The following is a 24,961-nucleotide window of genomic DNA, read 5'->3' as shown; positions in this document are numbered from 1 at the left end:
GCTCCCTGCTCAGCGGGGAGCCTGCTTTTCCCTCTCCTGCTGTTACTCTCTCTCATAAATAAATAAAATCTTTAAAAAAAAAATACCATAATTTCAATTCCAGCTTGCCTCAGATTGGAATTTAACTTCAATTTGGCTGGCATTATATAATTCCTATCACATCTGATGTTATTATGAAAAGAGCACTGGCGCTTTCGGATTCAAAAGACCTGAGTTTGAGTTCTGGTTCTACCACTTACAGGTGAGGTGACCAGAGGCCTGACATTTAAAACTCGAAGCGTCCTCAGTTCCTAGAAGGGAGCCTGGTACTTAAGCTCACAGACCCCTGAAGCGGACTGTCAAATGCCTCAATGCCACTGGGTGATGGGAATCACAGCAACGAGTCTCGTTAGCCTCCCAATCTTTAGAAGAGGGTGTTCATGGCTTCTCAGACATGCTTCCATCATAGCAGTTATTGCCTTCTCCCTTTGTAAATGGGTACAACACTGTCATAATTGGTCTCTCATCTGGATCTTATTGTATTCCTATTTGATTGCCTTGCCCCCAAACAGCTAAAAATAGGCAGAATAAATAAATGAAGGGCTGAAGTGGAAAGAATTCAGGCACTGTGCTAAGAGTGTCTGGTCCTGGATCTGGTTCTCACTCGCTGTGACTTCAAGCAGATGCTCCCCTCCCTGAAACTCCTCTCCATCCGTTGCACAAGGTGGCTGGCTCAGATTCTCCCCAAGCTCCCTTCCACTTCGGCCACTTAGCTGCCGGGCCGGGTCGGGCAGGGACTCGAGCTGGAGACCCTGGGGCTCTGCATCCCCGCCCACCCCATCAGGCCTTCCTCGGCCGGGATCAAGGAGCCTGAAGCGGGGCCCCGGCCGTCACCGCGGTGCTCACTCTCAGCAGCCAGCTCGTAAGGGGCCTGGCAGCGCAAAAGCCGCAGCTTTACCTCTCAACTCCCCGCGCGCCACAGCAGGTCCCAACGCTCCCCACGCCGCCTCCGACTGACAGCCCAAAGGCGCAGGCGCGCGATGGCCGAGCAGATCGATGGGACGCGCAGGGCAGGCCCGCGGACAAGGGACGAGCGCGGAGCGATAGATTGTGCACCCAAAGCGCGCGTGCTTCCAGGAGGAGGGGAGGCGATGTGGTCCGTTCCCTTTCGGCTCATTCACAAATCATCAACGCCCATTGAGTGTCCTTCCTAATGTTGGGCCCCTGGAATCAGCACTGGAACAAGTCACGGTCTCTTGCTTCAAGAAGTTCTCATTCTACGGCCTGGCCCCGACTACAACTCTGTGAAAAGAGCTCACTGGGAGCCACGGTTTTGGGCTAGCCAGTGGACAAATGTCTAAATGCCCTGAAGGTCAGGGATTGCCAAGGCTTTCTAAGTCTGCGATGTCTAAGGTGGAGACTCACATCGGCTTTCTGAACCAGACTCTGATGGTATGGAAAACAATCACCTTTAACCATCAAAACTGTGGGAGGAGGGGTGTCAGCGAAGACCTCATCGAGACAGTGACACTGAATGGCTTGAAGAGAGTGAGTCAGATGGATATCTTGGGTAAGAGCCTTATAAGTAGACTAGCTAGCGAGTGCAAAGGCCCTGAAGAGCCTGCATGTTCAAAGAACAGTAGAAAGGCCAATATAGCTAAAGGGAAGTGAGCCAGGTGGAAAGTGAATGATGATAAAGGTCAAAGAGGCAACGGGAGATTGGGTGGAGAATTCAGATCACATGGGTTGTAGGCCATTGTGAGGACCTTGCATTAAGCAGAGGAGGAACATGATATGACAGGTTTTTATTTATTTATTATTATTATTTTAAAATATTTTATTTATTTGACAGAGAGAGAGCACAACAGGGGGAGCGGCAGGCAGAGGGAGAGGGAGAAGCAGGCTCCCAACTGAGCAAGGAGCCCGTGCGGGGCTCGATCCCAGGACTCTGGGATCAGGACCTGAGCTGAAGGCAGACGCTTAACCGACTGAGCCACACAGGTGCCCGGATATGATAGGTTTTTAAAGGATCACTCTGGTTGCTGCGTTAATAAATTCCCTGGAATTAGGGAGTCCACCTAAGAAGCTGCAACTGCATGAGAGACCCCAAATGCCTACATCTAGACAACTACAACAATTGTGAGAAATAATAATAAAATAATTGTTGTTTCAAGCAGTTAGTTTTGGGGTGGTTTATAAGCTACAGTAGATAACAGGAACAATAGCCATTCTCTCTTTCCCACACAATCCTATAATTACCTAATCTTTTAGAAGCTTCCTCTTTTTCTGTCCCATCAATAAAAATAAAGGAGTTTGACTTCATTCAACAATATTTATTGAGTGCCTAATATATGCACCCTCAAGGACCAAGATTTAATAAAATTATGTTATTGCTCCATCAAAGACATTCTTTTTTTTTTTAAAGATTTATTTATTGGGGCACCCGGGTGGCTCAGTCGTTGAGTGTCTGCCTTTGGCTCAGGTCGTGATCCCGGGGTCCTGGGATCGAGCCCCGCATCGGGCTCCCTGCTCCTTGGGAAGCCTGCTTCTCCCTCTCCCACTCCCCCCGCTTGTGTTCCCTCTCTCGCTGTCTCTCTCTCTGTCAAATAAATAAATAAAATCTTTAAAAAAAAAAAAAGATTTATTTATTTATTTTAGAGAGAGAGTGCAAGCAGGGGGAGGGATGGAGGGAGAGGGAGAGAGAGAATACCAAGCAGACGCCCCACCAGCAGTTTAGCCACCATGGCTTTTGCACCATTAGTGCAAATATCAATATAATGAAAGGCAGATAATATTTTTTTTTTAAAGATTTTATTTATTTATTTGAGAGAGAGAGAATGAGAGAGAGAGAGCACGAGAGGGAAGAGGGTCAGAGGAAGAAGCAGACTCCCTGCTGAGCAGGGAGCCTGATGCGGGACTCGATCCTGGGACTCCAGGATCATGACCTGAGCCGAAGGCAGTCGCCCAACCAACTGAGCCACCCAGGCGCCCGAAAGGCAGATAATATTTTAGTATTATTATGAAAATAGTTTTCACCTGACAGATACCTTGAAAGGGTCTTGAAGACTCCCAGAGGTCCACAGAGCATACTTGAAGAACTGTTGCCTCATGGATTCCTTCTTTCTGGCTCTCACTGCTTCTAGTATTTACATTATGGAACTCATCACAAAGGATTTTCATCCCCTTTTTCATGTTTTCTCTGTCACACTGGGAGCCCTTGGAGGACAAAGGCTATATGTTATTTGCTCCTCTCTCCCCAGGTCCTACCGCAGGACCTGGGACATGCTAAGTAAATAATATTGAATAAATTAAATTTTCCCATACATTTTCCCTTGATCTCCCATTTGGTGGTGGAAAAACTGAGCTGAGGGCTCAGGTCACTGACAACATCTCTTTTCCAGAACATTCCTTCTCATTAAGTCAATCTATATTATCTCTTATGCCTAGCCTCATGCTTATTATTTATTTATGAATTACATGGGAAGTACTTAATAAAGGCATATTGAATACAGGCTGTTCCCTATAATATTTGTTTCCTGTTCACATTTTTTCCCCAAGGGATATTTATATGTATGTTTTTATATGTGGTGGGGACTAGTTTAAGAAGGTCAAGCTCTAAAATTCTCTTTGAACTGTGGGAGACAAAAGAAACCTTTCAAAAGTTGGGCCTTGGCTCAGAAATACTCTTCCCACGGTCTGCAAGAGCTCTCTCTTTGGGAATTTGCTGGCCACATCATAATATTCATCTACTCCATTTGGCTGTGGACTTGTCAGTGGGGCAGGAAATTATTATTTTTAGAGTACTGAGTGAAAGATAAAAATGAAAAGAGAAACTCTACTTTGGCAACCAGTTGCAGGTCCTAAAATATTTGTGTTTTATTTTTGTACATAAGCCCACCAGTTGCCTAATAGATTCATGATAAGTTAGAGAGCAAATGATGCTATAGTGTTTCTATAAAGAGCTTGGAAAATAACTTCATTAATTGGGACTTCACTATTTACTTTCAAGCACACAAAATTTTCATTGTTGGTGGTTTTAAAGGTCTGAATCTGGACATTTATGCTTTAAACTGATGGGTCAGGGGGGCATCTGGGTGACTCAGTCCGTTAAGTGTCCGACTCTTGATCTTAGCTCAGGTTTTGATCTCAGGGTCATGAGTTCAAGCCCCGTGTTGGGCTCCATGGTGGAGCCTACTTCAAACAAACAAACAAACAAACAAACATACAAACTGATGGGTCAATTAAGAAAATACATGACTTAGTCAATTCGATATTTTTTTTCCTCCTTTACTGAAAACAAAAATTTTCAAATGGCTGATTTTCCTCATTTTTAAATTGGAAAGTATGGTTGATGAGCCACAGTTTATTTATTGAATAGCTATCTACTGAGTGACTACTATGTGCCATGGGTAGTTTTAGGCCCTTAAGGTATATTAGTGAACAAAAAAAGAATCCAACCCACATCCTAACAGGCAGAGGCAGCATATGTTATAAATAAATTTAAATAATAAATGAGTAGGGGTGCCTGGCTGGCTCAGTCCATTGAGCGTCTGCCTTCAGCTCAGGTCGTGATCCCAGGGTCCTAGGATTGAGCCCCATGTTGGGCTCCCTGCTCAGCTGGGCCTGCTTCTCCCTCCTTCTCTGCCCTCCCCCTGCTTGTGATCTCTCTCTCTCTCTCTCTGTCAAATAAACTCTATAAAAAAATAAATGAGGGCGCCTGGGTGGCTCAGATGGTTAAGCATCTGCCTTCGGCTCAGGTCATGATCCCAGGGTCCTGGGACCGAGTCCCACATCAGGTTCTCTGCTCCTTGGGAGCCTGCTTCTCCCTCTGCCTCTCTCTCTCTGTCTCTCATGAATAAATAAATAAAACCTTTAAAAAAATAATAAAATAAATAAATGAGTAAACTGTACAGCATATTAAAGGTGATAAGTACTTTGGGAATAAGAAAAAGGCAGGGAGGAGGGACAGGGAGAAGAACACATTGGCAGCTCTAAAGTCTTAAGAGTTTTATGGAGGTTATTGAAATTTGGGACTTGTGTCTCATGTAAATCTCTATAACTTTTTTTTAAATTTAATTTTATTATGTTATGTTAATCACCATACATTACATCATTAGTTTTTGATATAGTGTTCCATGATTCATTGTTTGCATATAACACCCAGTGCTCCATTCAATATGTGCCCTCTTTAATACCCATCACCAGGCTAACTCATCCCCCCACCCCACCCCCTAGAACCCTCAGTTTGTTTCTCAGAGTCCATAGTCTCTCATGGTTCGTCTCCTCCTCCGATTCCCCCCCAGCACATTTATAAGCAAATACAAAATGAACAGGTGAAATCAGTAAAAATGGTGGAGAAAGTCTTTCCAAAAATTCTTTCCTCCATAAAAGCAATGAGAATACTGTAAAAAAACATTGTCAGAATCAACTTTTTTTGAATGAGCAGTGAAACAATCATGTCACTTCTTTCAGTATGTTGGTAATTAGTACCCTGTGCATTGTGTATTCGGTTCATACACACACAGCAAGAATGTAGTTGTGTTGCTTCCTTGTCTCCCAGTGATAAGCCCATATGATATTAAAAAAAAAAAGATAACAGAATTGGCCAACAAAATGAAAGTGCAGCAAAGAAAAGAAAAGTGAGAAGGCTGAAAGTGAAATTCAAATTGAACATAAATGGAGTTATAGAAGAAATAGCTGATTATGGGAATGTTAACACTGCCATCATGAGAGAGTACAGATCTGCAGCCAGAGGAATTTAGTGAAGGCTACTTCATCTACAAAAGGAGGAAAGTGGCTGTGACAAAAGGGATGAAGATGTCCCAGAGGAACATGGTGCCAACAAAAAAACACTTCGCATTCACAGAATTATTAGAGATATTTCATGAGATTGTACCTACAAAGAATAGAATGTTGGAAGTAAAAAGGAGTATGACAATTCATCAAGGCATAGTGAAGATACTTATTCCATATTATAAGAAAAAAGAGGCAGATGCCTGGCTGGCTCAGTTGGTTAAGTGTCCAATGCTTGATTTCGGCTGAGGTCATCATCTCAGAGTGGAGGGATCAAGACCCCCATCGAGTCCCAGGTCCAGCCCCGCCTCTGGCTCTGCACTGAGCATGGAGTCTGCTTGAGATTCTTGCTCCCTCTTCCCCTCCCCCTCCCCCTGCTTGAGCTCTAAATAAATACCTAATACATACATACAATCTTAAAAAAAGGAAAAAGAAAAAAGAGGGAAGCATTGTTCAAACTATTTCCGATAAGTTTTTTTGCAAAGAAAATAATTTAATTTTCACTTTCTCTGAATGCTTGAGATTACAATGTACTAAATAAATATTAGTCTTACCATGTTTTCATTTCCCTGTACATTTATAACTGACAAAGTTTTTGATGCTTTGACAAAAAATTTTAAAGGTCACAGAACAATGGTAATTTCTCCCATTGACTATTAAGATTTCTGCTTGGTCTCAACTTGCAGTATCATTTTTACATTCTGGCAGTACTGTGAAAAGTGAAGATTTCTTTTTTTTAATTTAATTTTTTGGGGGATTTCTTTTTTTTAAAAAAGATTTTATTTATTTTAGAGAGAGAGTGAGAGCACAAGTGGAGGGGAGGGGCAGAGGGAGAAGCAGATTCCACCCCCCCCCCCCCCCGCCCCGCCCCAGCAGAGAGCCCGATGCAGGGCTCCTGGGATCATGACCTGAGTCGAAAGCAGACTTAACTGACTGAGCCACCTGGGTGCCCCTTTTTGAGGATTTCTTACATATAAAAATTCAGCAGAAAATTATGATTAAGTATGTAAAAAGATAGCATTTCATCAACAGTAAAAGGGTAGGTGCTTCAGAAAAGGAAGCTGAGGAAGCTTGGCCATGGTCAACAGCTAGTATGTGGAAAAACCAGGATATGAATATGGGTAAGCTAACTCTACAGAATGTGCTCTTAACACGTATAATATGTTGTCTTCTCATGGTATATATCCAATATATGGTTTCTTCCATAAGGATTTTGAATTCATAAAAAATCTAAAATTTTGTACATTAGGAAAGAACATACATGAAATTAAATGGCAAAGTACAGACTGGGAAAACCAAGGTATAGTAACACCTGACATGACAAAGGTATTCATCTACAGGATTTAGTACCTTAGTTACCAAGACAGCAGGCTTTGGCAGTGGCAGACCACCATCCAAATCCTAGCTTCATTATTTACTACTTGTGTGACACTGGGCAAGTTATTTAATTCATTTTTTGCTAGGTTTCTCATCTGGAAATGGGGACAATAAGAGCATTTACTTCATAGAGTTGTTAAGAAGATAAAATAATAGATGTACAGCAGTTAGCACAGTGCCTTGCTGTGCTTATTACTTTAGTACTGTGCAGAGATTATTATAAATCAGTAAGAAAAGTGTAATAAAACCAATAAACAAAAACACAAAAAGGGCAGTTAAGAAAGAAGAAACAGTTGCTCAGTAAATAATCAAAGCGGTGCAAATTAAAATAACAATCACCATTTTTCAGCATATTATCAAAAAATATTTTTAAGTGTTAATGCCCAAGGGTGGTCAGAGTTTAGGAAATAGACACTAAAGGGAGTAAAATTGATACATCCTGGCAATTTGGCAGTTTGATGATGAGTTTAGGATGTTATTCTAAGGAAATAATCAAATAGGTATGAAAGGATATATGCATGAGGATGTTTATTGTATTATTTGTAGTTTTCAATATAAAAAATTTGTAGACAACCTTAATGTACATCTATAGAGGTGGCTTTTTTTTTTTTTTAAACTAAGCTCTGTGCCCAACATGGGGCTTGACCTCGTGGCCCTGAGATCAAGAGCTGCATTCTCTACAGACTGAGCCAGCCAGGCGCCCCGGCAGAGGGTTTTAAATGAGTAGAAGTTATGAAAACTTCTTAAAATGTAATAAAATGCAGCCAGTATAAATAATAGTTATAGTGAGTATCCCCCTTATCCCAGTGACCATCGTTGCCTGCTTGGAATACTCCCTGCTTCCAGGCTCCCCTTCTCAACTCATTCTCTACACAGATGCCAAAGGCAAATCTAATCATGTCACTCCCTTGCTTGACACCCTCATGGCTGGTCAATGTATAATCCTAAAACAAGCCTTTGAAGCTGGAGTCTCTTCTCTCTCTTCCCTTTACAGTCTGGTAGGACTCAACGTGCTTCTTGGCTGGACTTTGTGCCCAGTTTTTCTCCCTGATTCAGCATTCCACTGAGCCCCACTGGTTAGTGTCACCCTGCTCTGTCTTCTAACAATAACTTTTGCTACTTCTTTGGAGCTCTTACATAAAGGCTATTAAATGTTGTTTATGCAATTATTTAATATACTGTTTCCTCTCCCATTAGAGTTTAAATTCCAAGAGAGCACAAATTATCTGTTTGGCCAATATTTTCCCCACTGTACCTAGTATAGTGCCTGACATAGATAGGTGTTTGATGCATTTACTGAATGAATGGATGAAAAGCAAGATACAAAATATGCAGTGTGAGCCCAATTTGGTAAAAGGGGGACCAAAGACTTAAGTGGCCAGTACCAAAGACACAGAAACAGACTACCTCCAGCAGGTGTATTCTGGCCATGCTCTTCCCTGAGCACAGAAGGGGAATGATATCTCTGAGGGGGCAGGATGCACAAGAGTGGAGGGAGCTTGCTGGGAAGAACAGAGCTGATGGGAGTATGGCTTCTGGGGCTCCTACCCTTCCAGCTCCCTGGGCAAGAAGAGGCTGCTGGAAAAGGAAGGTATGTCTCCCGTGGACCACCCAAGGCACAGGAATTGGGGAGCCACAAGATGAGGGCTGCCTGGGAGGCTCAGCTGGGGTGTCAGACTCAAGAGTTATGGGGAGATAGGCCTTGGATTACACACAGCCCCAGGGGGCGGGGCTCAAGGCCAAGGCCTGGTGTTTCCCAGCCAGGGTAGCGTCAGGACTCGCCCTAGAGGGCAGCGTGGAGAAGCGTTGGGAGAATGCCACTTCCCTTGAGACTGCGTTTGACATTGACTCCTTCCGCTGGAGGAGGGGGGCTGGTCTCTATGTGCCGGAGATCTCTCACCTGGTACTTGTTCTTAAAGACAGCTTCTTAGCTGTGTGGTAACTAGAGGCAGTGTCGGGTGTGGATGGGTAGCTATGCTGCTGCGTCTTTTGTCAAAAGTTTGACCTGGCTGGTTTATCAGCCATCTCAAGGCTTTGTCTTTTACGATGTCAAGTTCTTCTGCCCACCTGGTTCCTGAAGGTGGGCTCCCACCCTCCAAATCACCACACCCATCCCAGAAGATGCCAGGCGAGGCTCCGTGAACCACTCCTCCCCATAGTAGCACCCTTATTTCCCTGCTCAGCTTCAGATTTAATGTTTGTCACTGTGAAGACCCACCACTCCCACTTGACACACACTCTCCCTGGCTTCCAGCCCAGGTCCCTGAAGTCCTAGAAGAACCTTCCCTGCCATTCCCCAGTAGCCCAATAAACACATTCTGAAGGAATGAATACATCCATTTATTAAACTTTCCCATGTGTAAGACCTTCTTTGATGGAGTGTCATGGAGGCCCTTAAGGAAGGGAGGACTGGGGCAGGGACCTGCGTTAAGACTTAGGAGCAGGTTTAAAGTCTAGGCTTTGAGTTGGGTGAAAGGGAGCTACTGAAGATTTCAGAGAGGACATAACTGGCCTTAACCATGCACCATGTTGGGGATGACACAGCAGATGGGGAATCAGCCTGGAGGTGATGTGTAAGGGTTGAATATGGTGTGATGGTGGTGGTAGTAAAGATTGAATGTTGAGTAGATGTAGGTTCTGAGCCAGGGAAGGTGGTGGCACTTTGTCAGTTAAGACTGGGTTGGAGGAAGGGCAGAGCTCACACTTTGGGTATGGAGGGAGAGGAGGAAAAGATAAGTATGTGAGGGAGAAGGTGCTCAGCTGCTGCTTCATTCCTGGGGCAGGTGACCAAAGAGGATGGCCATTACTCTCTATCTATCCCTGATGCCTTGTCTGGGGAGGAGCCTCCACTACCCTCCAGAGGTTTTAGCTTTGAATCCAGGCTGAAGCCAGAGAAAAACAAGGAGAAAAAAGGAGGAGCAAACAAACAAACAAACAAAAACCCCCCAAACAAAAAGCCCCCTAGACACCCAAAAAAACAAAAAACAACCAAACCCTGAAGTAAAGTCCATGGGGTGGGGAGCTAGAAGGCCCCCTTCAAGTAGCTCAGGCCTGGCAGCTTGTGCTGGGCTTGTGGGAAGATTCCCTCACACAGAGGCTAAATAACTCGGGAAGCAAGCCCGAGCACGCATACGGCTTGTGGGTCGCGGGGCTGGGCCACCAGGGTCAATCAACCGCCCCCACTCCAACTAGACACACGGGTGTACTGTCTTTCGGAGCGTGTCAGCTCAGGTCAGGAGCGCGCAGACCCCAACCGGTCCAGGGACTGTGTCTTCACCCTGTGCGCCGCCTAGTGGGACCTGTGCAGGCACAGTCCCGCTGGCCCGAGGCTGCCCCCTGGCGCCCCCTCACTCTTCCCAAGGGCTCATGTCGGTGTCAATGGCCACGCAGTTGTACGCTGCATAGCGGAGCTTCTCCTCGCACACCTTGGCACTGAGGGAGACGGGGATGTGGTCAGCGCCAGGTGCAGAGGTCCTTCCATCGCCACCAGGGCCAGTGCACCCGGGCTAGGGGCAACGGGACTCCAGTTCGTGCACTTCAGTACTCGAAGTCCTCCTCCATCCTAGGATGCCGCTCCTTCCCCCACTCCCCACTCTCTAGGCTCCAGCCTAGGAGACCCACCTGGCGTAGTGCGGTAGGAAGAGTGTGCTGGAACAAGTGGAAGACTCCGGCAGTGCGTCTGTGGTTTCGTAGCTGGGGGCATGGACAGGCCACAGGTTAGGAAGAGTTGTAGGGACACAGGGTAGGGGTCTGATGTGTGAGTGTGCGGGGAGAAGGCAGAGCCAGCCACAGCCCCTCTGGCAAGCAAGCCTCGCCCGGCTCTGGCCCCACTCACCCCAGTTTGTCTGGGTAGATGTAGATCCGTGCTGGCAGCCGGCTGCGGCCAGTGACAAAGCGCAGGAAGCGGCTCCGATCCTCTGGACAGAGAACGAAATCAGGGTCCGCAATGACGGGGGCGGGGTGGGTGTGTGTGTCCACAACTTCTGCCCTGCCTCGGTATCCCACAAGTGGAATCCGAGCCCAGGCATCGCTCTCTCCTCTTCCACTCACCATTGGTGAAGTTGTTCAGTGCTTCCCAGAAGTACTGCACCCGAGTGTCTGATGGCTCGAAGTCCTCAAACCGGGCTGGGGACGAGGTCAGATTCGTTCTTAGGTCCCAACCTACCTAGTCCTTAAGCCCCCAGCCCTGCACTGCCCTGCCCCACACTCACTGAGCTTGCGCAGAGCGTCCACGGTGACCTCTGGGTCCCCGCACACCTTCTTTTCCAGTTCCTGCCAGGTCAGCAAGTCCAGCACAGCCTGCGGCACCACCTTCAGCAGACCTGCCTGCATGGCTGCCAGCTGGGGAGGGAGGGAAAGGCCTGGCTAGGGAAGGGGGTACAGCTCCCGAGTCAGTGTGTGGTGGGATACTTGGCCTCCACTCACAGAGATAATGGGGGACATGATCTTTGTTCAGCACTGCGGGCCATCTCTGAACCCCCCTGAAAAGCAGGAATGTGGAGCAGAGGAACGGTGGGGGCCAGAGTTCTTGTGATCGGGTACTGGTGGCCTATCAGGCTGGGCTCTGCCTATTAGGAGCTGTGCAAAGCCCTCTGTTCTGCCAGCCTCTGGGTGGTACCTGCTCCTTGCTCTCTTCGAGCCGGGTCTTCTGCACCAGTTGGATGAAACGGGAACGGTCCTCGTATCCCACCACGATGCCTGCACCCCCAGGGATCAACTCTACTACTTGCTGATCACTCAGTACAGTGGTGAATGTTAGCTCCTTCCCAAATTTGAACTCAAATGTCTCCTTGTCCATGCCTTCCATCACTTCCAAGAGCTTCACCTGGGGGTTGGAGAGAGGCAAGGAGGTTGGCCTTTCATTGTGGAGACAGTCCTTGTTTTCTCTCAAGATGCTGACAGGGAAGCAGGAGAGACAGCTAGACAAGGCAGTCCCCATGCGGGCGGATGAGGGCAGTGAGGGGGTCGGAACCAGGACTGTGAAAGCATCAAGACGACACCTCGCCAGCCTTGGCTGCCAGGGAAGGTGTCCTGGAAGAAATGGCATCTAAGCTGAGACCCAAATGATGCCTGCGAGTTTGCTGGGCCACAAGGAAGTCAGGACAGAGCACCCATTGAAAAAAAGTAGAAAGAGCAAAAGGTCTGTGGAATCTGTTTGGCTGGAGCCAAGTGGCCAGGGATATAGAGATCATATAAGGCTTTGTCGGGTTCTGCATTTTACCCTAAGCCCAGGGCAGAGCCACCGAAGGGTTTAAACAAAGGGAAGAAAATGAATTACTCTGGCTGCCGGAGATCACATGGGTAAGAACGGAGTTAGGATCCCCAGCTTTGTAGTCAGTGGTAGTGTCAGAAAGGAAGGTGGCCTGAACCAGGAAGATCGAAGAAGTGGACAGATTCCAGAGGGAGATGTGACAGAAGGTAGGAGGTGAGGGAGAAGGAGGAGTGGAGGATGGCACTGAGGGCCTTGGCATAGGGGAGGGGTGGACAGTGGTGCCATTCTGAGATAGCCCTAGAGGGCAGTAGAATGGGGAGGTGATGAAGACTGTGCTGAGCCTGAGGTGCCATCCTGGGGCAGACGTCTAGCAGGTAGATGCATATATGGGTCCAGGCTTAGGAAAGAGGCTGGAGTTAGAGGTAAGGATTTGGGGATCACCAGAATAAAGACAGTAGTTGAAACCATGGGAATAGAAGGAATTGGCAAAGGAGCATGTGTGAGGTTAGAGAAGGTTCAGGACACCCTTGGGGAACAGTGACTTTCAGGGGCTGTGCAGAGGAAACACCGGGTCCAGGCCCTACTTACCAGTACGGAGTCCACAGCTGGGAAGTCCTTGCTCCAGCTCACCTCCTCACCAGAGAGCTGCTTCCACACAAAACCAGGCAGAGCCAGGACCTATGGGAAAAATACTACTGTATTCTCATCTTGGGCTGCCCAGGTTTAGCTGGCCCTTCTTCCTTCCAGAGGCCGGGCTGATCTGATGGAGGCGGAGATTAGGCTACTCACCAGGAATTCCTTACCCCGAAGGGCAGCCCCCATCAGCTGTCCGATCCACTCGTATTTGGCAAAGTCTCGGCAGGAGGGGTTGGGCACGTACATGTCCCGGGCCTCACCAGTGCCATTGCCCTGCTCCCAAGACAGAGCTGTTAGCATGGCGTGGAATGGACCCTACTTTGTTGCCCCAGACTCTCCAAAGACTTGCCTGCACACCTTCCACCGGAGGCCCTGAATGATCCCTCTGACTGCTCCTCCTTCCCTGTCTGCCCAGAGGCTGCCCCAGGCAACTTGGTCCCTCCTCTGCCCCCTCTCTAGGTCAGCACCTGGGAGCTTTGCAGAGATGAGCAGCAGAAACAACTTGAGAAGTAGGGATAGGAGATTACCTGGTTGGCTGTGCGCACGAAGAAGGGCAGAGGCACAGGGGTGTCTGCTGAGCTAGGGCACAACTCTTCTGACATGTCTGCCAGGCTATCCCGAAAACCACCCCCTGAAATGACAGACAGATGCTCTCAGTTGGGGCATTCAAGAGCCCCAGCCCCCATAAAGAGGTAATAAATAGGTCCTCTATCTTGGTTAGCTGTGATCCCAGAAGCCTCTACCACTCTAAATAGGGCAGGACCCTCATTATCCTTCCTCAGCCACTCACCTTGGTCAATGATGCCTTCTGCAATGAATTTACACTCCCACCACTGGTCATAGCGCATAGGCCACCTGTAAGAAGGGGTGGATCTTTGTTACCATGCTGGGTCAGGGTTCAGGACATTTCACCAGCCCAGACCCCAGCCAGGAGTAGGGGCCACAGGGGTAATGGTGAGGGGTTCCAGAGGCAGTGTGCGGGGATGTATAGTTTATGTGGGCATATCCAGACGTGGATATCGCACCAGACTGGTCGGCCCTCACCTTCATGCCATACCTGTAGTCCAAAGGCTTTTCATACTTGTCAGAGGGCTTGAGGCCTTCATAAACCTGGGGGCAGGGGAAAGGGAAGGGAGTTGTAGGGAAGTCTGTGTCAAGATCTTGCCCCAGGGCGCCTGGGTGGCTCAGTTGGTTAAGCGACTGCCTTCGGCTCAGGTCATGATCCCGGAGTCCCTGGATCGAGTCCCGCATCGGGCTCCCTGCTCGGCAGGGAGTCTGCTTCTCCCTCTGACCCTCCCCCCTCTCATGTGCTCTCTCTCATTCTCTCTCTCACAAATAAATAAATAAAATCTTTAAAAAAAAAAAAAAAAAAAAAAGATCTTGCCCCACTCTGGCCCAAAGACCTTACTTAGGTCCCTCATGGCCCAGCTCCCAGACCCTTTATTGACCCTCCCTTCAATCGACCCCAGGTGGTCCAGACCTGGGTGAAGACTGCATTCTTGCAGGCAGGGTCCCTTAAGGGGCAGGCACGATGCTCCATGGCGAGGCGCCGGTTGATGTACAGGCGTGGCATGAAGCTGGGCTTGCTGCTCTCGGAGTCACGCAGGCACTGGGCCACCAGGCCTGGCCTCTGGCGTGACAGCAGCAGGAACTGCTTCACTTGCTGGTGAAGAGAGGCGGCCAGAGCAAGACTGGCAGGCAGTCAGTGTCTGTCCAGGCTCTGGGACCTTCCTCTACGCCTGGACCCAATTCCATAATTCCAGCCCATGCCTAGTCCATCCCCTCCACCACGCTCCCCTTCCTTGTTTCCAGTTCCTCCCTTAGTCCAACCACCAGGGGGAGCTTTCTAAAACAAAAAAATCAAACTTTGTCATTACCTACTTAAAACCTTTCTGATGGCTCCACTGACCTAGGACATAGTCCCTCCTTCACAGCCTGGCCCATGGTGCCCTCTGCTATCAGGGCCCGCTATTTGCCTACCCAGCCTCATCCCCAAGTCATACTCACATCTACCTGCGCGCTTCTCTCCGGTCATCCTCAGCAGCTAACAACTCCCAGCATGTACCTTTTCCGCAGCTTCCCCTGTCTATGCTGATACTTCTCCTCCCTCAGCTCTTATATATTTCACATACTATCTGGGAGAACAGCATCCCAAACACTACATTTTAACTATTTGTGTCTGGCTTTCTTCCTACATTCCTAGAGCCCAGCAAAGGTCCAGGCCTAGAGCAGGTTTTAGGAAGTCTGTAGAAGAGAGAACACTTGCATGAGCAGAAGGAGGAGCCCATTGCTGACACCAATACTGGGGGGGGCCAGGCTCACCTTAATCTCACTGAAGGTGCCCAGTGTGTGGTCCCAGGCAGGTACCAGGTGGTGCAGGACACTGTCTAGGATCTTTATGAATCTGGGGTGAGTGGGTAAAGATAATGCAACTAAAGAGGGTGGCACAGATTTAAGACCCCCTCACCCCCCAACACACGAGGATGGGAGAAGGCGGGACCCAGGATCTGCTCTGACACTCTTGAAGTGGAACAGCTTACAGTATAGGGCCTGGGGAACCTCCTTTATACGGACAAAGATGGTTCAGGGTTGGGGGAAGGAAGGCCGGGCAGGCACAGGACCACAGCCACCTCTGCAGGAGAACAGCTCTGCGGTACAGGACTTCAGGGTCAGTGCCTTCCAGACGTGGATATCGCACCAGACTGGTCGGCTGGAACAGGTCTGCATTCAACCCTAGTTCCCGCTGTCTAGATGACTTGATCTTGATCCCTCGAAGACGCACATCAATCCCATCATCTGGGGGAAGAAGTCAGAGTGAGGTTACTTAGGGCACCAGCTGCCTTCTCGGCCCTCAGACCTGAGAATGGCTCCTGAATGCTCAGGCTTTTGTTACCTTTAGCCCCTAGAAACCTGGGACCTTTGAGATCCCCTTCTGCTCATCTGACTCTGATTATCATATTCTTTGCCGGTCCCTCCATCCATCCCTATAATATTGGAATGCCTGAGGATCCCAACTCAGTTCCTCTTCAGATGAGCCCAACCACTTCAACGGCTTTAAGGCAGGCCTATACCTGGTGTCTCCCATCTGGCTCAGGCCCAAAGCTTCACATCTTGGAGTTAGTTCAGCTATCATCCTCATCCCAACTCCAAGCCCATTTCTTCTCCTTACTCACTAGCAGCTAGCCACTATCTGTACACTGGGATTCCCTTCCCCCCTTATTGCCTGAAGCCCTACCTCGGCACTCGACGATGCGGATCTCGATGACTGGAAGGTGAACGGTCATGTCCTCCAGGACACATACATCCCCGATCAGGGTCCTGAGGAGATGGATGTTAGGCACTTTGAATACCCCTTGCCTTCAGGGATTGCTGGGCTCTCACCTGACCTTATACTTCCAAGTGGGGCCAGGCCCCATTGCTAGGATCATGCCTCATTTCCCCTCCAGACCAGCTTGTTCACTCACTCATCAATGCTCACGTCACTCAGCTTCTTCAGGTTGTCTCCTTCACCCCCATAGATCACTACTCGCTTTGGCATAAAGTTGTCATCTGTGGTATCCACTGTGAGTAGCAGCTTCCTGGGTGGTCAGAGTATGCACACGGATCTCTGTACACTTACAGGCATGGGGCCCACCCACTCTGTCCTACCTCAGAGTCCACTCACTTGACAATGGTGCCCTTTTTCATGGTAAGCCGTACCCAGTGCTGGCACTGGGACCCATCACTCTCCCAGTAGGTGTCTGCATTGCTGTCTGTCAGGCAGGACACATTGAACTCCTCCTGGGGAGGGGCAGAGACGTGGAGACAGTGTTTACCCCACTCCCTGCACATGGAGCTGGGTTAAAAGCACAGCTGGTATGGGGGGAAGTGTCTAGGGATTCCTACAGGACTTCCAAAATGGGGTGCTGGACTGAGTCTGGCCTGTGGGGATTTAGGTTTGGCCCTGGCCTAAAGGTGAGGGTTCTGGATCTAGCAAGAAGTGACATCTTGCTTGGGGTGGGCGGAGTCCCAGAACCCACCGTGTAGGAGGAAACGTCTATGCTCTCCACATACTGCTTCACGCTACCCAGGTTCTCATCCTCCTTGCCCAGGTGGTCGTACAAGAAGTGGATCAGGTCCTCGTCGCACTCGTAGGTCCACGTCGGGGGCACATAGCTACGCAACCCCAAGTCCCTAATTAGGTCAGGCCCAGTCCTGGAAATTCTTCCTCCCTAGCCCACCCCAGCTCACTCACAGTAATCTTTGTACAGCTTCCGTGTATGCCTCGGCTGGCTGGGGCCTTGATCCAAGGCGATGAGAGTATGTCAGGTCCACCACCTGTTCCCATCTGTGGGCACAGAGTAGGGAATGGGGAGACATCAGTGGGCAGCGGGACACCCCCAGAGAGCTTTCTCCAGAGCTCAATCTCCACCAGACTGTGCCTCCAGAAGCTCCACCCCAGCCCCATTCAGGTCCCGCCCCTTCCTGCCTTTAACCCTGCCTTCACTCCATATCCCACCTCCCGGCCTGTGCCCGCCTAGTTTCCAACCCTTCCGGGCCAAGCCGTCCAGCAGCAAGCCTCGCCCCTTCAATTGCAGGACCTAAGCACCGGTCGGTAGTCCACGCCGAAGAGCTGCTGCTGCCGTTGGAGGTGGTCTGGAGTGTCGATGGGTACGAGGCGGGCCCCGCCCTCCGCCGGTCGGCACACCAGCAGCCAGCCTTCGTTGAGCCCGCAGTCGCCCAGGTGTTCTGCCAGCTGCTCCTGCCGAGACGCGCAAGGCAGGCACCGCCGTCAGGGAACTGCCCAGCTGCCCGCCCTGCCCGGCCCAAGGCAAAGGACACTGAACGCAATGCTAGCTCAAGATGGGGGATGGGAAGAGAACAGCCTGGGGCTTCCCTGGCGCCGGGGGTCTTCTGCGGGGCCCAGGGCAGGCCAGGGGGTACCTTGGTCAGCTTCACCCAGAGCCCGTGGCCGTTGCACAGTTCCTCGCCCGTAGTACGCACGCAGGCGCCGCGCCGAAGCTCAATGCTGTCCCGGGCAGCGCGGAGGGGCCCGGAGCCGGTACCAGGAGCGGAGCCCGCGGCTCCCACACGCAGCCCCAGGCCTTCCGCCTCCCACACCGGCAGCAACACGCGCGACGGACCCGCCGGGTCCTTGTAAAGCTTGTAGAGCACCTCGCGTGGTACGAAGGCCAGCGCCGCCGGCAGCGGCCGTCCGGCGCGGAGACTCTGCGCTGCCTCTGCCAGGAAGCGCACGCGGCCCAGCAACTGCCGCGGGGACTCCAGAGCCGCGCCCGGCCCTGGGCCTGCCATGGTGAAGTAGCAAAGGAAAGCCCAGGGGCGGCGGTACGGCTCGGGGAGCCGCCGCCGCCGCCGCCGCGAAGGCTGACCAAGCTTCCCACCACGCTCCGCCCCGCCTTCGGCCAGCCTTCGCCGTAAGTTCTGGACTAAGGGCACCCCGCGCGCCCGCCGTATTACCCTGTGTACTCGGATACTTAAACTTACTACAAACCAATGTGCCTCGCACTGAGCCAACCAGACCCAAGTTCAGTTGTCTTTACCTGATCCATTTCTTCCTGTCCATCCTCATTGCTGCCACCATTTTATACCCTCATTGAACCACCATTCTATCTAGCCTGGATCATTGCAACAGACATTTTTCTGGTTCTCTGGCCTGTTTTTGCCTTCCCACCCCCACGAGTCATACTCCAACCAGAAGAATCTTTAAAAATCTAATAGACATCCTCTCAGGCTCCTCATCCTAGGGGCAGTGTTGCTAAAATGTTTGGGGGGAGAATAATCCCCTCCTCAGCCCTACCACTGACAGGAGTCTTGAGTCATTCGGGGTTAATCCTGGTGGTTACTCCTAATTCTAGGACACTGGTGGTCATTATGCAGTTTCTCCCAGTAATTCTGAACCAGATGAGAGGAAAGGTCCAATGTGGGAAGATAGGTCCAAGGTGGCTAGATAGGATGGAGGCAAAAAAAATGGACAGGAGCTGTTGAAGTATAATCATGGAGGAAAAGGAAATTGTCTCCCGCCCTCCCCTGCAAACAGCTTTAAAAAAGTTTTATTGATATATAATTCAGGTTCCATATAAGTCACCCATTTAAAGTGTACAATGGTTTTTGATATATTTTTAAAAATTGTGGTAAAATAAGTGTAAATTTGTTGTTAGCCATTTTAAGAGTACAATTACCTATTCCCAAAACTTTTCATCATTCCCAGCAGAAAGGCCTTCTCTTTAAGCAATAACTTCTCATGGCCTGCTTTGTAAACTCTAATCTACTTTCTGCCTCTATGAATTAGCCTATTCTAGATATTTCATAAATGGAACCATATAATATTTGTCCTTTTGGGTCTGTCTTATTTAACTTAGCATAATATTACAACAATATTATAGCATGAATAGAACTTAATTTTTTTTTTACAGGTCGACTAATATTCCGTTTTATGTACATACTACATGTTGTTTATCCATTCATCTGTTGATGGACACTTGGATGGAAACTTTGTTTTGGAATATAGTTTTCAAATAATCAAAATTATCAAGAAAGAAAGAATATATGATCCCATGTAATTGTGAGTTTTCCTTTTTTTTTTTTTTCCTCCCTAGGAAGTTGGGAACATAGTGCCCCTCTTCCCTTCTCTCCAAGCTATCTGTATGCTACCATGCTACTACAGCATGAAGTGGACAAATGAATCTCACAAGAGCCCGCATGACCTGGACCCTGAAGACATCTCTAGCCTCTTTAATTCCACCAGATTGGTCTTCCGGTTCCCATAATAGACATTTGTTCTTTTGCATCTTCTCTTTGCACATGCTGTTCCCTCTGCTTGGAACACCCCCACAGCTTTGCCCAGTTAAGGAAGGAGGCTTGCTAGCTGCTTCTAGCCTTTTCCTCTTAAAACATTTTGATTGCTGATCCACCAGTCTGTAGCTCCTTAAAGGAAAGGGCTGTCTTGGTGACCACTGTAACTTCTGCACCTACTATAGGGCCCGCCTCTTAATAGATAATACATATTTTTTAAAGACTGAGAAAGAGGTGCCTGCACACACATGAGTGGGGGTACCGGCAGAGGGAGAGAATCCCAAGCGGACTCCCAGAGGAGTGTGGAGTCCCACTGGAGACTCAATCTCAGGACCCAGGAGATCATGACCTGAGCCGAAATCACAAGTCCCACACTTAACCGATTGAGCCACCCAGGTGCCCCAGTAATATACATATTAAATTATTTCATTTCCCTGTACAGCTTGGTTCTTTAATCCACTGTGTGCCTGGTCGCTAGGCATAAGATTTTTAGAATCATGGAGCAGGGGAGTAAAATGAGCCTCGGCCGAAACTTCCGGATTTCCAGGCCATCAGAGGAGAGGAAATTCCTGATGCCACGGTAAGGTGTAGTTATTTGCGGAGTTCTTGGCGGGCGGGGCGTTCGTTGCTGCGACGCTACAGCTGACTTTACGGTGGAGAGAGGTTTTGGGGGCAGGGGGTCCTCCAGGCAGCAGCCGGGGCAGCCCCGGAGCTAAAGGCCCGTGTCTGATCATGTGACTTTCAACATGGCGGCGGCCTTGGCTCATTCCAGGAAAGGGTGGAGCCTGTTCTCACAGGCTCCGGTTGAGGTTAAAGTGGGGACTGTGCTCGCAGTTACCGAAGGCTTATCATGGAGGCAAACGGGTTGGGGTGAGTTCTCTGCACCACGCGGTATGGCCCGCGTGGCTTCTGACCTGAGTCTTCCATCTCAGGAATCTGTCCCTATACCTCTCTTTCCCCACTTTGGAGAGCTCCCGACCCGACTCCTCTCGCTGGAATCCCTAATCCTCCACCCATGGATTCCAGAGACTTTCATTTAGGGGATGCCTCCAGGATTTTCTAGTCCTCAGTTAGGATCCGTATTTTGGGACCGTCTTCTGTTTTCTCATTCACTGTCCCCTAGCCTGGGGATCTACCAGCTTCCGATTGGTAGCCCTGTTCCTGAGATTTTCTGGTCCAAAGACCTCGATCAATTCTAACTGGGCTATCATTCCGCCCTTCCCCCAGTTTCTCCAGTGGCTTTGAGCTGGGGGAAGTTGGGGCTGTGTGGAAGATACAGGCCCCAGCGCGGGCCCTTCTAGTCTTGTGTACCATCTGATAGGCAAAGACGAGGTGGAATGGGCGAGGAGCCAAAGCTTAGGAACTAGCTGGAGAAGGCCGATAGTGGTGTTGGAATGAATCCGCCTTAAGAACCCAGGCCATGGGGCGCATGGGCGGCTCAGTCGTTAAGCGTCTGCCTTCGGCTCAGGTCATGATCCCAGGCTCCTGGGATCAAGCCCCGCTTTGGGCTCCCTGCTCGGCGGGAAGCCTGCTTCTCCCTCTTCCAACTCCCTCTGCTTGTGTTCCCTCTCTCGCTGTCTCTCTCTGTCAAATAAATAAATAAAATCTTAGAAAAACAAAAAACCCAGGCCTTCCCTAACCCCTGGCCTAGCTTACTGACACCTACCCCCGCCCTCTCCTGATCTCCAGATCCCAGGGTTTTCCAGAGCTGAAGAATGACACGTTCCTGCGAGCAGCCTGGGGAGAAGACACAGACTACACTCCCGTTTGGTGCATGCGGCAGGCAGGCCGCTACTTACCAGGTCAGGGTCAGGGCCCGGGAATCTAAGTGAAACTCTGGAGGGTGAAAAGATTTTGAGGGGTAGGGGAGGGATCCAGAGGTTCCCTAAGGTTGAGAGCCCTGGGGCGCCTGGGTGGCTCAGTTTTTAAGCATCTGCCTTCAGCTCAGGTCATGGTCCCAGGGTCCTGGGATCAAGCCCCGCATTGGGCTCCCTGCTCAGTGGGGAGCCTGCTTCTCCCTCTCCCACTCCCCCTGCTTGTGTTCCCTCTCTTGCTGTCTCTCTCTCTGTCAAATAAATAAAATCTTAAAAAAAAAAAAAAAAAAGGTTTGAGCCCTGCTTTTCTTCTTTTGTCTGCAGAGTTTAGGGAAACTCGGGCTGCTCAGGACTTTTTCAGCACCTGTCGCTCCCCAGAGGCCTGCTGTGAATTGACTTTGCAGGTGAGGCCTTCACAAAAAAGGGAGGGACTTATGCCCTCAGCTTGCTTCCTAGTAACCTGTCTTCTATTCCCTACAGCCACTGCGTCGCTTCCCTCTGGATGCTGCCATCATCTTCTCTGACATCCTTGTTGTACCCCAGGTACCCGCTCAAACCTGATGGGTAAGAAAGGGTAAAGATAATCAAGGCTCAAGATAAGCCCTTATCCTCACTGGACAGAGGAAGAAACTTGTGCTGAAAGAGATGGAGTTGGGCCAAGTCTCATTCTCCTTTTCTTCCTTCTTGGTGTGGGCTGAACAGAGCCTTTCCTCCTAGAGTTACAGGTTGGGAATCCAGATATTTTCTTCCCCTCCAGGCACTGGGCATGGAGGTGACTATGGTGCCTGGCAAAGGGCCTAGCTTCCCAGAGCCATTAAGAGAAGAGCGGGACTTAGAACGTCTCCGGGATCCAGCATCAGTGGCCTCCGAGCTGGGCTATGTATTCCAGGCCATCACCCTCACCCGACAACGGCTGGCTGGGCGTGTGCCGCTGATTGGCTTTGCTGGTGCCCCGGTAATGTGGAACAGGGCAGGGACTTGGGCATGGGGAAATCACTCTGTCGGGTCTGGTGTAGACAAGGGAAGTAAGTATCAGTCTGGTTTCTACACCTGTGACATTCTCTGTATCCTTTTGCAGTGGACTCTGATGACATACATGATTGAGGGTGGCAGCTCAAGCACCATGGCTCAGGCCAAGCGTTGGCTTTACCAGAAACCACAGGCTAGTCACCAGCTGCTTCACATCCTCACTGATGCTCTGGTCCCATATCTGGTGGGACAAGTGGCCGCTGGTGCCCAGGTGGGTCCTGAAAGAGAGAGAAAGGCTGGGGTCTAGAAGAATGAGAAGCAGTAGAGTTCCTTACACCTGAGAGGGTAGGTGTCTTAATGCCAGGCAGGAAGGAAGCTTGGCCTACAATGATCTGACTGGAGCACCTAGGTCCACCTTGTCATTGACATTGGCAATGCTATGTGTTCAAAGACCAAAGCTAGCACTGGGATGTAGAGAAGGCAAAACTGGATTTACAGGCTTAGGCAGTATGAGGGTCTGAAGTCACTAGGGAAAAATTTGAGATACGTTGTGTGTGGGTCCTGAGATACTTTGTGTGTTATGTATTTCTCTTCACCAATCTACCCCCCCCCCCGCCGCCAACTGTAGGCATTGCAGCTCTTTGAGTCCCATGCAGGGCATCTTGGCCCACAGCTCTTCAGTCAGTTTGCGCTGCCCTACATCCGTGATGTGTCCAAGCGGGTGAAGGCCAGGCTGCAGGAGGCAGGCCTGGCACCAGTGCCCATGGTAAGGATGGGGCTGGAGTAAGTGAAGGTGGGCCTGTGGCACTTTCGGGTATGTCCTGTATGGACCGAAGTGACCACTGGAGGGCAGCAGAGGTGCAGCCAAGATAAGTTATCGGGCATAGGAAGGCCCTTTGTAGCCTCAGAGATCCGTCCTTTCCCTCAGATCATCTTTGCTAAAGATGGACATTTTGCCCTGGAAGAGCTGGCCCAAGCTGGCTACGAGGTGGTTGGGCTCGACTGGACAGTGGCCCCAGAGAAAGCCCGGTGAGTGATAAAGGGTGAGGTGGAGAGGGTGCAACTGCCATATGTGCAGTCACCAGAACATGGCGCTGACTTTGCTTTCAGGGAACGTGTGGGAAAGACGGTGACCTTACAGGGCAACCTGGACCCCTGTGCTCTGTATGCATCTGAGGTAATCAGGGTCCCTATGTGTGTGTGAGTCTGTATACTCCCATGGTTGTGGATACATGGTTGTATTAATGTGTGTGTGTCTTTATTGTATGTTTGTCCCTCTATACATATCATGTGAACCCTAGGAAAGCAGGAATTTCTTTTTATAGTTGTCTGGCTCATACTAAGCATCCAGTAAATTTTTTGAGTTAATGACTGAATGACTCAATAACACTGAGTAGAAGCATGCCTACATGTTGTATGTGTCACAGTTATGTGTAGGGAGTACAGGGGCTTGCTGGCCCCCTTGTAGCCAGTGCCCTGTTGGTCCTCCAGGAGGAGATCGGACGGCTGGTGCAGCAGATGCTGGATGACTTTGGGCCACAGCGCTACATTGCCAACCTGGGCCATGGACTTTACCCTGACATGGACCCAGAACACGTCGGGGCCTTTGTGGATGCTGTGCATAGACACTCACGTCTGCTTCGACAGAACTGAGCATAACCTTTTCCCTCAACTACCACTAACAAAGATGATTGTTTCCAGGAGAATAAAAGTTGTAGAGTTGGAATCTAACATATGGTTTCATTTGTGGAAGATCTTTGCACTTACCCTCAGTTCCTTCTTAGCCTCTGCTTCTTCTCTGGGGCCCCTTTTTTGTATCTTCTCCTCCAAGTCATAGGAGCTCAAATATCAGTGAATATGTACTGTAGGACTCAATGTCAGGGCCCTCACTACCATGTTGCTCTCAGCTCTCCAAGCCTGAGGGCTACATGGGGTTGGGTAAAGCTTCCTGGCGCTGAAGCTATGACATTTGCAGAGAAATGGGGTCCCCACAGCATAGAAGGCCAAATTGACAGAGCTTTGTGTCTGGGGATGGAGGGGAGTATAGATCAGAGAGGGGCACAGAAATTGCTAGAATATTCTAAGAGGCTTGTTGGGGAAGATGGAATCTAGGTGAGCAGGGAGAAGCTGAGAGGACTTCAGCTTTGGCACCAAAAGATGGGGGAGGGCTAGGATTCTTAGGAGTAGAGACTTAGACTTGCATCTTTGAGGCCAGAAGGCCTCTGAAACCAAAAGGTGCTACGGTACTCAGGGTTGCTCTGCATTCTTTTCTGAGCATACCGTCTAATTTTCTCAGGACTTTGGTGTTTCTGCCCATCATGGTGGTACCTACTTCCTGGAACAAGGTCTGAGGTGCCTGTGAGCTCTGGAGAGGGGGTGTGGTGTGGCA

At 49.7% G+C, this 24,961-nt stretch overlaps 3 protein-coding genes across 7 annotated transcripts in view; 1 reads left to right on the top strand and 2 right to left on the bottom strand.

The window, feature by feature from the left end:
• The window catches only part of EIF2B3 (eukaryotic translation initiation factor 2B subunit gamma), a 133,764-nt gene extending 130,716 nt beyond the window's left edge, over positions 1-3,048 (bottom strand). For 2 of the 4 annotated variants that reach the window (XM_035018720.1, XM_035018723.1), the window contains exon 1: positions 3,027-3,048. The gene's annotated coding sequence lies outside the window, so the exon portion shown is untranslated. Of the gene's footprint in view, positions 1-937; positions 1,011-3,026 lie in introns of those variants that run through there. The other 2 variants (XM_035018722.1, XM_035018721.1) reach the window with 2 other exon arrangements.
• A 5,902-nt stretch (positions 3,049-8,950) lies between these two features.
• HECTD3 (HECT domain E3 ubiquitin protein ligase 3) lies at positions 8,951-18,356 on the bottom strand. The gene is made up of 21 exons (XM_035018719.1): positions 17,921-18,356; positions 17,578-17,738; positions 17,232-17,324; positions 17,017-17,152; positions 16,662-16,777; positions 16,462-16,575; positions 16,233-16,315; positions 15,628-15,793; positions 15,320-15,401; positions 14,478-14,660; positions 14,055-14,107; positions 13,788-13,852; positions 13,525-13,628; positions 13,151-13,270; positions 12,950-13,039; positions 11,768-11,974; positions 11,361-11,490; positions 11,200-11,274; positions 10,985-11,066; positions 10,771-10,842; positions 8,951-10,581 (listed from the first exon to the last, which is right to left on the bottom strand). The coding sequence occupies exons 1-21, from the start codon at positions 18,287-18,289 to the stop codon at positions 10,497-10,499; spliced, it is 2,586 nt and encodes an 861-aa protein (XP_034874610.1). The 5' UTR covers positions 18,290-18,356; the 3' UTR covers positions 8,951-10,496.
• A 1,849-nt stretch (positions 18,357-20,205) lies between these two features.
• On the top strand, positions 20,206-24,303 carry UROD (uroporphyrinogen decarboxylase). Of its 2 annotated transcripts, none has more exons than XM_035018724.1 (10): positions 20,206-20,369; positions 21,479-21,591; positions 21,928-22,007; positions 22,084-22,146; positions 22,361-22,558; positions 22,682-22,843; positions 23,201-23,338; positions 23,501-23,601; positions 23,683-23,749; positions 24,064-24,298. In XM_035018724.1, the coding sequence occupies exons 1-10, from the start codon at positions 20,287-20,289 to the stop codon at positions 24,223-24,225; spliced, it is 1,167 nt and encodes a 388-aa protein (XP_034874615.1). In that variant the 5' UTR covers positions 20,206-20,286; the 3' UTR covers positions 24,226-24,298. The 2 variants fall into 2 exon arrangements, with proteins under 2 accessions (XP_034874615.1, XP_034874616.1); XM_035018725.1 differs by lacking the exon at positions 20,206-20,369 and adding an exon at positions 20,556-20,659 and having other exon boundaries at positions 24,064-24,303.
• The last annotated feature ends 658 nt before the right edge of the window (positions 24,304-24,961 follow it).

This window comes from Mirounga leonina, unplaced genomic scaffold (genome assembly GCF_011800145.1).
Source record: "Mirounga leonina isolate KUSES-001 unplaced genomic scaffold, KU_Mleo_1.0 Mir_173, whole genome shotgun sequence".
Classification (NCBI taxonomy): domain Eukaryota; kingdom Metazoa; phylum Chordata; class Mammalia; order Carnivora; family Phocidae; genus Mirounga; species Mirounga leonina.
This window is presented reverse-complemented; position numbering and strand designations above follow the sequence as displayed.

Excerpts from the sequence above, each read along its gene's own strand:
- UROD (XM_035018724.1), top strand. The coding sequence starts at position 20,287 with ATGGAGCAGGGGAGTAAAATGAGCCTCGGCCGAAACTTCCGGATTTCC. Across the intron at positions 22,147-22,360 it reads ACATCCTTGTTGTACCCCAG|GCACTGGGCATGGAGGTGAC; the intron begins GTACCCGCTCAA and ends CTTCCCCTCCAG. Across the intron at positions 22,559-22,681 it reads TTGGCTTTGCTGGTGCCCCG|TGGACTCTGATGACATACAT; the intron begins GTAATGTGGAAC and ends ATCCTTTTGCAG.
- HECTD3 (XM_035018719.1), bottom strand. The coding sequence starts at position 18,289 with ATGGCAGGCCCAGGGCCGGGCGCGGCTCTGGAGTCCCCGCGGCAGTTG. Across the intron at positions 16,576-16,661 it reads AAAAAGGGCACCATTGTCAA|GAAGCTGCTACTCACAGTGG; the intron begins GTGAGTGGACTC and ends CTGACCACCCAG. Across the intron at positions 13,853-14,054 it reads GAAAAGCCTTTGGACTACAG|GTGGCCTATGCGCTATGACC; the intron begins GTATGGCATGAA and ends CCCTTCTTACAG.